Source organism: Microcebus murinus, chromosome 9 (assembly GCF_040939455.1).
Source record: "Microcebus murinus isolate Inina chromosome 9, M.murinus_Inina_mat1.0, whole genome shotgun sequence".
Taxonomy (NCBI): domain Eukaryota; kingdom Metazoa; phylum Chordata; class Mammalia; order Primates; family Cheirogaleidae; genus Microcebus; species Microcebus murinus.
Genome location: NC_134112.1, coordinates 11,065,771 through 11,077,773, shown reverse-complemented (window position 1 = coordinate 11,077,773; position 12,003 = coordinate 11,065,771). Strand labels below are relative to the sequence as shown.

The following is a 12,003-nucleotide window of genomic DNA, read 5'->3' as shown; positions in this document are numbered from 1 at the left end:
AGATGGGTCTGCAGCAATTTATGGAGGAACTTATGCTGTAAGTCTCACTGACAGCTACACAAGCATGCAAGCTAGTGTTCTTTGTCTACTTTTTGCTTGTTTTCCCTCTGTAAAAACCTCCCTTTTTAAAAGTTTGATTTAAAAGAATTCTTAAAAAAGCCTTCTGCAGATGAATGAAAAGAGCAATATGACGTCATGGCTGTGAGCTTAGGCCCTGCAGGCAGGCGTCCTGGATTTATATTCAGTCCTACCACTTCCTCACCATGTTACCCACCTGATCTGTGCCTCAGTTTCCTCCTGTGCAAAATGCATATAATGACAGACTCTACCAAAAAGGATTATCAGAACAATTAAGTGAGACGATATGCTATAAAAGCACTCTGCCTCTCACCCAGCGGAGGATTACTCCAGGCAGATAAGCAGCAAGGCTAACTTTTAAAGTCATGTTATGTAAAGCATCTAAAACAATCCTTTGAATTTACACTTCCTCTACTTTGTGATTCCAGGAAAACTTTCACATTATCAGGTGTAAATCACTTTGCTACAAATCATGTTCTAGGCAGCCTATCTTTCTCTACAATTTGCTCATATTATTTATAAACAAAACAGAATTTAAAAGGACCTTAGTTATTTTTACCTGTGGAATAGGCTTCCTTCGCAGAGGCTCTGGCGGGTTTGAATGCTTGCTTTGTGTTGGAGGCAAGGGTGCTTAGTTGGGATCGAGTCCCTGTGCAGAACACAACCGCTTGCTTCTTCGGTGCACTCAATCCATTCAGCTGGCTGAGCTATGTCGGTCACATCATTGCATTCGCTTGGGGTTCACAAGCAGGTGGCTTCAGCTCCATTAACCCCAGGCAGTCAACAATGTTGTATTTCCACTAGCTTGGAGGAGTAATTCACCTGATTGGTTGAATTAATTATAAGAGGTAAGTTTGTTGTTGTTTTTAAAGAAACTAAATTAAAAATGCAGCAGCTGATGACATAACAACTGTACCATTGTTTTAATTTCTGACACGAAACACATATAAAAACAAACATGAGTGTGGTATCCACTTAAACACAGATCCCATATTTGAAACAGCAGTCCGTCCACACTGAACTGGGTGCTGGCTCGAGGGGACCTTCCTCGATTTCCATTACAGTCTCTGAGGACCCAGAGGATTAGAGTAACAGACCAGAACTTGCACAAGAAATACCATTATGTATTTGACATTTAAAAAGATCCTTTATTTCTGAACATATCTGTATTTTCTTTTGCCATTTAGCTCTAGAGATTAAACCACTAAATTAAACCCACTTAACTTTCCTCCTGATTAATTTATTTTTATTTTCAGTTGGCTCTGTGGAGCTAGAATGAAAAACAATAATCATCCCTTCCATGTATGGAAATTCTGGGAAATATTCAGCATTTGAGATCCTGCAAAGATCTTGACCACCATTTTTCAAAATCTGTCTTCTTTTTGAACCAAGGGATAATGGAACACTTGCTATTTGCATTAGCCATGGAGGGTGGAGGAAGGAAAAGGCCTGACCTTTGTTCTCTGGCCAGTAGGGGCTATTGGGAGAAAACCAAGTTGGTGTGAGGCAGGAGGAACCAGTCTGAGTGGAGGCTGTCCTACGTCGTGGGCCCTTCTAGCTCTCCAAAGAACAAGAGCAATGGCCTCTGATTATGTGACCCAAACAGCTGGCACTACAGGCCTCCTATCCACATGCCTGAGGACGTCATGAAATAGGAACACCATTTTCGAACACTGTTCAGCTCAGTATGTCTGAATTGACACAATCTAAGCTATGTCTATAATAATCTGAGACATGCATTCTGTGGATATAATGTTTATTTCTAAAATTTCTTCATGTTTGTCTTTCTTTCTCCTTCTATCCCACTTCTGTGTTTTGAGCTTTCCTGTCTCAGTCTTCCTGCTTTTTATCTACTTCCTTTGTCTCTTGTCCTTTCCTCTTTCCAGAGCACCCTGGCTTGTCTGATTCCTCCCCAAAATAATCTGGAACAGTCCCAAGACCCCACAGCACCCTGGCTCCCTCCAGCCACTAGTCCCTAGCTGCCCTACTACAGAAATTTGCCCTCTCAGTCCACCAGCTCCTTGACCCGTCTTGGAAAGGCACCGTCTGAGAATTTCATTCCACGTAAGATCTGAGAAACAGCCTCTAGGCAGGCAGCCCTCTGATGAAACTTGACCAGCTAAAGAGACGTAGTTTCGCACAAGCCCACCAAGGTTTTATGGGACCTTATAAATGCTCCAGTTCCTTCAAGCAGACCTATTTCCTTGGCTGGGCTAAAATCAGGCTCTGCTAATTTTCTCTTGTGTTCCCTTGTGATGCCACCTTCAGATCAAGAAAATTCAAGTCATGACAGAATCAGACTTGGATCCTGCCTATTGGACCGCGTGGCACAGATCATTAGTCATGAAGTATTTGGATTTTTCTCTCTTTTTTTTGTTTCCAATAATTCCCTCTCTTAAGAGTGACTGTGAAATGTAGCAAACGGACACAAAAAAATAGATTGCCCATTCTTTAGGGGTAATTTCTTGTAGTAGTTAGCCTTACAATCATGCTTTTTTGATGACGTTGCCACAACAATGAATGAATCTGAATGTCTTGACTATCTTGTCCGTAGGTGAATGTCCTATACTCCATAATTCCCAGCCAGTAAGCCAGCTTCCTTCCTTGAGGCCTGAACATCATCACTACCCAACAATCGATGAGCCTCTTCCACCAAGTAAGCTTTAGTTTTTAAAACCTATGTCTTACCTCTTCCTATCAAGTCTAAACAGGTCAGTATGAATTTGTACCTAAACATCTAAACTCTTCCCCAACTCCACACCTTATGCTGTTATCAAAACCAATATGGCACCTCCTGTAAAAACTGGTGTTGCTTTGTTTTTGTTTCTGTTTTTGTTTTCTTTGACTAGTTGTTTCAGCATGTGATCTGGAAAAGATGACCCAGGGTTTTCAGTGTCCCTTGACTTCTGAGACAAAGAATGTGTTTTTACAAGACTTGACTAGTCTTTGCAAATGGGTCATGACTTTTAAGTCCCAAATTTTATTATTTTATATTTAAAACTTGCAGTTCAAATAGAATAATCCTGTTGTTTCCATTGGCTTTGTTATGTCACAAGCATCTCCCTATAATAAAACAACTTCAGCTCCTCAGGGTACATGAACTTGCACTTTCCCTACTATAACTTGCACTCATAGATAACATCTCCAGATTTCTTCTGCAGTTCTTAAAGGTTGCCAGGGAAAATATCCTCTTCAGGTTAGAATTCAATATCATTTTCTCCTGGTAACTGTAGTATGTAATTAATAATTATCTACCTAGTCATCTGAACTTGCAAATTCATTTAATCTCTCAGAGACTTAGTTTTCTCATTTGTAAAATAAAGTTTGAATGTCTTCATCTGCTACATGCAAAGTTTGAACTAGGTAGTCTCTACATATCATTTGAACTCTAAGCTTATAATACTCTATTTAATAAATTTATAAGAAGGAACTAACACCCCAGACACTATATATTCATTTAGCATCACAAATATTCATGAATTCTAAAATATCTCTGTTTTGACTTAGGCTTATTTTTCAAGCAAAGATAATCTTTAATATTTGATAGATTTTACAATTACAAAATCTTTCAGAATGCAGGACCCAGAGTTTCTTTATATTCTTTTGCCTGTGCTCCCATTAAGCAGTTACAGTTTTCAAAAGGAGAAGTGCATACTTCTTAATTCATCTTTTCTTAGTATTATGATGTATTTTGCACAAACACCACTCTTCTCCCTATTCAATTATAATTTATCAGTGAGAGAACAAGAAACATCTTTAATATGTGGACTAACTTAAAGGAACATGATATTTGTTTTTCGGGGGCCATGCCAAACATTATGTCCTTTAACTTTTGATGTCTGATTTCTTTCTTTCTTTATACACTAATTTATGGACATTCCATAAATGAATAGTAAAATTTCAGTGTCACTATAAATACCTCCTACTTGGCACTTATCTGAAAAATATCTATAAAATATTCTCTCTAGAAAAAAGATACTCTCTCCACAACAAAACCTTTAAATGCATATATGCATGCATTGACTTAGAACCCACGCAGTAGTAATAACTAGTTTTATATGCAGATGTTATAAATAATTGAATATAAATCCATTTTAAAAGAAATACCTTATATAAGCTTCTTTCATTAATGAAAACAACTTTCTCCAGATAGGTTTCAATCTTCTATCCATGAAACATTGAAAAATATTAGAAAAGTTGTTAGAGAATTCTACCAACTGAATTTTCTTAGATAATCTCAAACAGTACCTGAATGACTTCATTGCAGGTAGTCATTTGTTCAACAAATGTTTATTGAATGCGTACTTTGTGCTAGGTACTGTTGTTGGTAAGGAAAACAGACAAAGATCCCCATTCTCATGGAGCTTACAGTCTAGTCTGGCAGACAGATAACAAATAATAAAATGATGAAATGGTGCTAGCGTAGCATATTAGATGGTGATACGTGCTATGGAAAAGCAAGAGTAGACCAGGCTGAGGGGTCTCTGAATTTGTGGTGGTGACTGGTTTGCAATTTAAACCGAGTGGTTTTAAGCCTTGTGGTCGGCTTCATGGAGAAGACAGCACCGAGGAGATGAGGGAGTTATCCCTGCAAGTGTGGGGGAGGAAGAGCTTTGCAGGCAAAGGGAATGGCCACTGCCAGTCCCCAGGGGAAAACACCCTGGTGGGGTTAAGGAACAAGAGACCAGTGCGTCTGGAGCAGACCAAGGGAGGGAGAAAGCAGCAGGGAGCTAGGGGAGCCCAGATGACAAAGGGCCTCGGAGACCACTGAGGGCTTGGGCTATTACTCTGGATGAAAGGGGAACATTGTAGGGTTGTGAACAGAGCTATGTTCTGACTTAGGTTGTGAAAAGTTTTCCCTGGCTGTTATGTATGGAGTAAATTGTGAGTAGGAAGAATGGAAGCATGAAATCCAACACAAGATTGAGTCCATAAGGTGGCAGCGACCGGGTGAGAAAGGAAGGAGGCTTTCTTCCTGGGGAGGAGTGGTCTGAGTCCCTGATTTGGTGGCAGATTTAGTATGGATGTGAGAGAAAGACAGGAGTCAAGAATGGCCTGAGAGTTTTAACCTAGAAGGACAGAGTTGTCTTCAACTGAGATGGGAAGGGAAGGCTGCAGCTAGAGCAGTTTTGGTAGGAAAGGTCTGAAGCTTAGTTTGGACCATGTTGTGCCTACAATGTCATATAGAGAGTGATATCAATGAGGCAATTGGATGTGTGGCTCTAAAGTTTAAAAAAAAGGTCTAGACCATAAATATGGTATTGCATTTGTTAAATTTTTTTAAATGTACAATTTGGCAGGTTTTTGTTAATATAATAACTAAAGATGACACATTATTAGGCCCTACATTGTTCTTAAGCTTTGTGGAAAACATGTAATTTAGTATTCAATAGATCCTTCAGTCACAAATGAATTGACCCTAGCTGTACTACTATAACCTGCCCCGGCACCATCAAGGTATGCTTTCAGGTGTCCCTTTAGTCAAACTCATGGCATCACAGTGCTAAGCCCTCCATGTCTTCCTGAGGCCTGCAGTTTCATTTGGAATTTTTTTCCTTGGTTATAAAATATGTGAAAGTAAATTCTTTACAAAATAACCCAGAAAACATACTCATAATTTATAACTACACTTAGCTATTATTTTCTCATTATTTATGAGTATGCCATTAGCACTACGCATTCCAGATATTTAATATATTGATTAAAAAATCATCTGTCCAGCTTATCACCATTTTCCATGACCGATTTGGAAATCTTGAAATTTGTGGTGATAAATTATCATTATTGCTACTTCATTTTCTAGTTATTTTCCTTACTATGAGACCCACGCTTTGTCTGTGAAGGAATCTTTCCTTTACTGTGGGTGCCTGAAGGACAAGGACGTGTGTCACTCAGCTCTGGGTCCTCAGGACCTAGCATAGTTTCTAGTTCATGGTGAGTGCTAAACAGAGTTTGTTCAATTGACTTAAATAGCTCGATGCTCTTCGAAGATTAAATGCTCATTCTCCATTGAATGACAGTCATGTTGGATTCAAAATAAAGACTTGTCCAATTGCTTTTACTAATATTAGTTTGTGACCCATTAAAATTTTAAAAATTTGGATCAAAGATTAATTACCTAGTAATCACATGTACACACAATTCTATCAATGCGCCAATTACCATTTACAACTAATATTTGACAGTTGCATTATCTAATAGTTAATTTTATTCAAAATCTCCTAGAACTTATTAATACAAACTGCCTACATTTTTCCTTCAATTTGTCTTTTAAGCTAAATTTGGTGTTTCCTGGTATTTTGGTTTTCATCGGGCAATAGTCAGCAATCCCTGAGGTCAACGTAATGTTCACAAACAGATATACCACGTACATATAAAACCACAAATACGCCAAATATATTTTTTCATTGAAACAAATTTAGAGTTGCTATGTCATTACCTGAATGATAAGTTTTCAACAGAATCATTAATATCTGACCTACTCCCAAAAGCTATGGCTTTTCTCTCTAAAAAAGGCTGGATAGTTTCCCTCCCTCCGCAGTCATTCCTGCTTTTTCTTCTTTAGGCTAATGCATCCTCAGCATAATTTTAATCACGCTGCTGCTATTTCCATCACAATTTGATGTGTGGACTCTGAGAGCTTTGCCCGTTTCTGCTCAGCAGCCATTGCTCTTCTACGTGCAGCTCAGACGTGAGCAGCACATCACTTCCAGCTCTTTCGGTTTTGAGGGCTTTTCCATCCGCCTGAGCCCACCTCAGCCTCTACATGCACAATGTAGTGTGTCGTCTATGCTTCCACCTTTTAGCTTTTGGTTTTGTTTTGTTTCTAATTTGGGAAGCAAAGGAACTGAGCTCTTCTTTATCTTGGGCTCCCTCTACTGTTGGGATGGTGGTTTATCAACAAAGGGGTATTTCGTAGTTGTTACTGGCTTGGTTTGTTTTTGGTCAGAGACACTTGGCAGCCGCAGGTAGGTTGACTATGCACTGTTAATTCCCCACCTAGTAAAAGGATGTTGTGAAACTCTAGATATCAAATCTTTCTACTCGCCCCCTCAAGAGGAATGGCACTTGATTAAGCTTGCTGAGTGTCACATAGAGATATCTAAAGTAGCAGGTACAGTATTTTAGGACTGTAGGTAAGACTGGTTTTAATACAAAGGCCGTTATTCCTCGACTGAACCCAGTCACCCTCTTAGATTGGGCAAAGAAAAGATTCTCCAGCATCACCGTGTCAGCCCCCACTGGAGGATCTTTTCAGTCTTTCTCAGCTGTCATTGGAGTAGCCAACAAGATTGACAGAGAGGATGGAAATTTTTTAAGAAAAATTAATTAAGCATTAGAAATTATTAGAATTTTAACTTATATCATGGTCAGGGAACCACATTTACTGTTTAAAATGACCTAAAGGATCCGCCATGGCAGGTCACGCCTGTAATCCCAATACGTTGGGAGGCCGAGTTAGGAGAATCACTTGAGGCCAGGAGTTCAAGAACAGCCTGGCAATGTAGTGAGACACTCATCTCTACAAAAAATATTTAAAAATTAACTGGACACAGTGGCATGCACCTGTAGCACTAGCTGCTCAGGAAGCTGAGGCAGGAGAATCCCTTGCACCTAGAATCTCAAGGTTATAATGAGCTACGATTGTGCTATTGCACCTAGCCTGGGCAACAGAGCAGTAACAATAAAAGTGAATTTTAAAAAATTAAAATGGCCCAGCAGAGAACCTAAGTTCATTAAGCTCTTTTCCGGAGTGCCCGATTCCCTGCCAATGCCCTAGAAGCCATGGCAGGTGCTGTGGACAGTGTCTGGCCTTCAGCCACAAACCAACGGTGAGTTCTACCTGCAGAAGACCTGGGAGTGTTATGTGTTTCACATGGGTCAGTAGTTTGTCCTTGATTTTTCTTTTTGCCTTTTTATTAAACACTAGACTGGGAAGCTCGAATTGACAGCCATGGGCGGGTCTTTTATGTGGACCACGTGAACCGCACAACCACCTGGCAGCGTCCAACGGCAGCAGCCACCCCGGATGGGATGCGGAGATCGGGGTCCATCCAGCAGATGGAGCAGCTCAACAGGCGGTTGGTGATCAGTGTGCAATGAGCTCCTCTAGCCACAGTGAAAGGACAGCAGCAGCTAAAGAAACTTCTCTTGCATTTTTCTGCTCAGATTGTATGAGGAGACTGGAAAGTAATTAAGTATCTTAAGAAACCCATTCATAGTAGGTACTTGGAAAGCTAGATCTAGAATTTAGTGGCAAGAGACAAATTAAGTTTGATTGTCATTTAAAGATGAGAAATCCTCTTAATTTCTTAATGGTCCAGGCTCAGAAACAGGAGTTCTGAACCAGGGCCCATTGACTGCCCTCCCCCCCCCAAGATATTCATCAAGGAAGTCAGCGTTCCATGAACCTTCCAGACATTATATGCAAATTTATACATGCATGCACATTTTTCTGGCAGACTGGTCCATATCCATCACAAGATGCTCAAAGGAGTGCAGAACGCAAACAGTTAAGAACATTGCAAGGCTAGGTTCCAAAAGAATACTAAATGCTGCCTCGGGAAAAAAACTGTCCCATAAATCACCATGTGCATTTCTACCTTGGTCTCATAATTGCTATATGCTCATAAATAATAATTCTTAAAAAGCCTTCATCTTAGAAAAAGAAATGCTTAAAAACATTTTTCTGAGAAAATGTTTTGTTTTGTTTAAAAACTAGACCCTCACTGTTGAGCTTGTAAAGGTATCGTTTTGTTTTTTAACCTGCAAATGAAGCCCCAAACAGCCCATGCTTTAAGCTAGTATAAAGCATCGCGTCTGACATATTGTTCTTTAAGACCAGGGCAGTGCCTGCAGGATACTTTCAGTTGCCAGGAATGCAGACTGAGACTTACTTCAGTTGTAACTGCCTGCACATGCCATCTTGTTTTTGTGTTCGTATGAAGGTGAAGGAAAGGTTGAGAGGGATTAAAATGAAGAAAGAACTGGCTTTGAGGAACACACCTATTGATAGCAAACACCTTTGAAACTTTAACTGTACTAGCCAGGAAAAAAAAAAAATGGACAATTTAGTCCTATTAAAAACATATGAAAACAAAAAAATTGAACTTCTGGGTACTGTTGTACACAGAGAAGCATGCTTTAGGTGAAAATCATCAGAACATGCTTTTATTACTTGAACATTTGGAAGGCATTTGCTCTCCATTTCCCCCCCATCAGCAGCTGTGTTTAAGTCATTAACGGGAACTGTAAAGGACTTTCATCGGTAACATAGTTCTCTACAAGTATTGCCACCAAAACGAGCATATTACAAGGAAGAACTTTTGATAATCCGGTTTTTTTAGACATGAACGCACCAAAATTCCACGGGAAAGACCTTTCATGGTGATTGCAACAAAACTCCAATAACTGAAAATGTAAAGGCCACAGCTGCTCCTGCCACACAGGCATGCTGTTGCCACTCCATAGGCGCAAATTAGCTTCTAGGTCTGTCCTGCCAGAACAGATGCGCTGAACCTGTTTAGCAGAATGAGAATAGGAGGGAGGATCATCAGGCTGTCTCTACGAGACGTGCTGTTGGAGCACTAAACAAAATCAGCAATAAACCTGAAGCAGAAGGACCTTGACCTATGGCCTAAATATCCATGAGCGTTCATGGTGGTGGTCAGCTTGTGTAATATAACAATTATGCCACATCCACCTGGAGCCAGGCCTTTGATGTGTAAATTCCTGTGCCCTCCAGTGGAGCTGAACATGCTAGGAGAGGCAGCTGGACTTTGCCGAGTAGGAAGTGGCTTTTGCCGCATCCATCTGGACAGATAAAAAAAAAAAAAAGGAATTTAGCGATTTTGGAAAGTGCTTATTTCTTGTGAAAAAGCCTACTTAGGGAAGATCAGGGAACGTTCAGATAAGTATCTAGGCTTTTCAGTACTTACCTTACCTTTCAAGTATTTAAATACTTTCAAGCATTTAAAGTTCTCTGTGATTTGACGTGGTAACAGCAGCCACAGAAAGTAGACTACCAGCCTTTTATCTGTCTCCCGTGGCACCACCAGCACGGGTCACTTTTTGATAGCCTGCAGTCATCAGGAGAAAGGTACAATGATCACTGGCTCACAGAAAGAGGGAAATAAATATATCTCGGTGTTGCAAGGAGTTTTCCTTGACTCTGGCCACTGCTAAATTTGACTGGCTTGGAAAAAAAAAATCAAATGTATGTGTGTAAGGAGACCTATGCGGAGTGCACAATGGCAACGTGTGAGCTGTTGTGCTAGGCTGGAGGGACCGTGTTCAAACTCGGCCACTCCCCAAACGCTGCACACTCTGCCAGGCCTTTGTGGCCTGGCCACGTGCTCCCAGTGCAGGGCAGTCCCTCGCTGCCTGCTCCCACCTGGAACACGCCTCCTCACCCTGTAGGCCTAGCTCGAACATCACGTACCCATGATGCCTTCCCACGATCCTCCACCCAGAGCCTCCTGCCCCAAACCTCATGAATGTGCCTCCGTTACAGTCCTTAACTTCTTCTTGGCACTCCTCTCCCTGCCAGCACCTGGCGTGATGCTAGACGTTTAACAGGGCTCAGTTTAAGATTGTTCCCAGAGTTAACGTCTATACTTTCAGGATGTCCAGAAGCAACTAATTCTACTTTCGCAAATATTGATTGACCAAGCAAAAAAATATACATATGTATTCTTATTTTAAATAATCAACTAAAATTTGGTTTTTTTAGTTATTTGTATAAAATTATTATAATATTAAGGGAAATGAAAGTTTTAAATAGGAAAAAAAGTGATCTACATGCAGTCTTACTACCTCAAGGATTTAGCTTTTTAAAATAATGTACCTCTCTTCAATTTCCATATGCATGCATAATTCGTACGTAGTTATAAGGGTAATATATTGTTTCACATTCATTTTTTTACTTGCTACACTGTAAGCATTTTCATATTGCTGCATAGTCTTCACGCTAATATTTAAATGCATGTATGGTGTGCCATTGAATAGCTGTATTTTGGTTAATTTAATTTCTCATGCTGTTGAATGATTTGCTTATAGCTTTTATCACTATTTTCGATACAGCCACCAAGGATCTGTATCACCTTGTCTTGTATTTTCTTAGGGTTCTGTTCCCAAAAGAGCAGAGCAAGGGAGATAAATGTGGTTTGGGTGTTTGATATTAATGCCTAACTGTTTTCTATGTTAGGCATTGTGGTCCTCTGGGTTTACCAACACCACCACCTTCACCTCCATCTCATCTTTTGATTTATTTTTGCAATTTAAGAGGTGCTCCAAGTACTTTGGTGCCACTTACATTTTATAATACTGTGGATCAACTCTTTTTCCATAAGCTTTTCTTTAGTAATTGTAGTTTCTCTCATGTAAATTGTCTGTTCTTGGGCTTTTTTTTCCTGTTTTTCTGTTTGTTTGGTTGGTTGGATGGTTTGACTTGGTTTAGGAAGGTTTTTATCTTCCTTGTTTGGTTTTGTGACTGTGTGTGTGTATGTGTGTGTCCATTTACAAATTAGGTGTTCTAGCTGATTTTTTTAAACTAATTTCCGTGAATGCTTTATATGCTATAAATATTTACCCTTTTACTAGTTAAAAAAAAAAAGTACAGGCAGACACTGATGGATAATTCTTGATGGAATAGAAGAGAGCCGGCTTTCTGAGCTTCTCTCTCCTCTTTCCAGCAGGGTGAGGCTCTGAGACCGCAGTCCTGCCCTCACTGAGAGCTCCCTCCTCCAGGCGCGGTGTGTCCTGCTTCCCCAGACAGCCCCCGCCCTTTAGCAGAGATCCAGGGTGAGGGACACCTGGGATTGCAGGCTGCTGACCCAGTAAGGCATGAGATAATCAAGGTCCACCTGAGGAATGTGAATTATCTTGGGACATTGCTGACATTTTCATCATCAATAAAGATAAAAA

General features: G+C 40.2%; 1 protein-coding gene across 4 annotated transcripts in view; it reads left to right on the top strand.

Annotated features, from left to right (window-relative positions):
- Positions 1-12,003, top strand: part of HECW1 (HECT, C2 and WW domain containing E3 ubiquitin protein ligase 1) — a 405,077-nt gene that overhangs the window by 296,991 nt on the left and 96,083 nt on the right. For 3 of the 4 annotated variants that reach the window (XM_020289912.2, XM_020289913.2, XM_020289911.2), the window contains 2 exons: positions 2,633-2,734; positions 8,009-8,159. In XM_020289912.2, coding sequence (XP_020145501.2) covers positions 2,633-2,734; positions 8,009-8,159 — 253 coding nt within the window. The remainder of the gene's footprint in view (positions 1-2,632; positions 2,735-8,008; positions 8,160-12,003) is intronic. The other variant, XM_076006287.1, reaches the window with a different exon arrangement.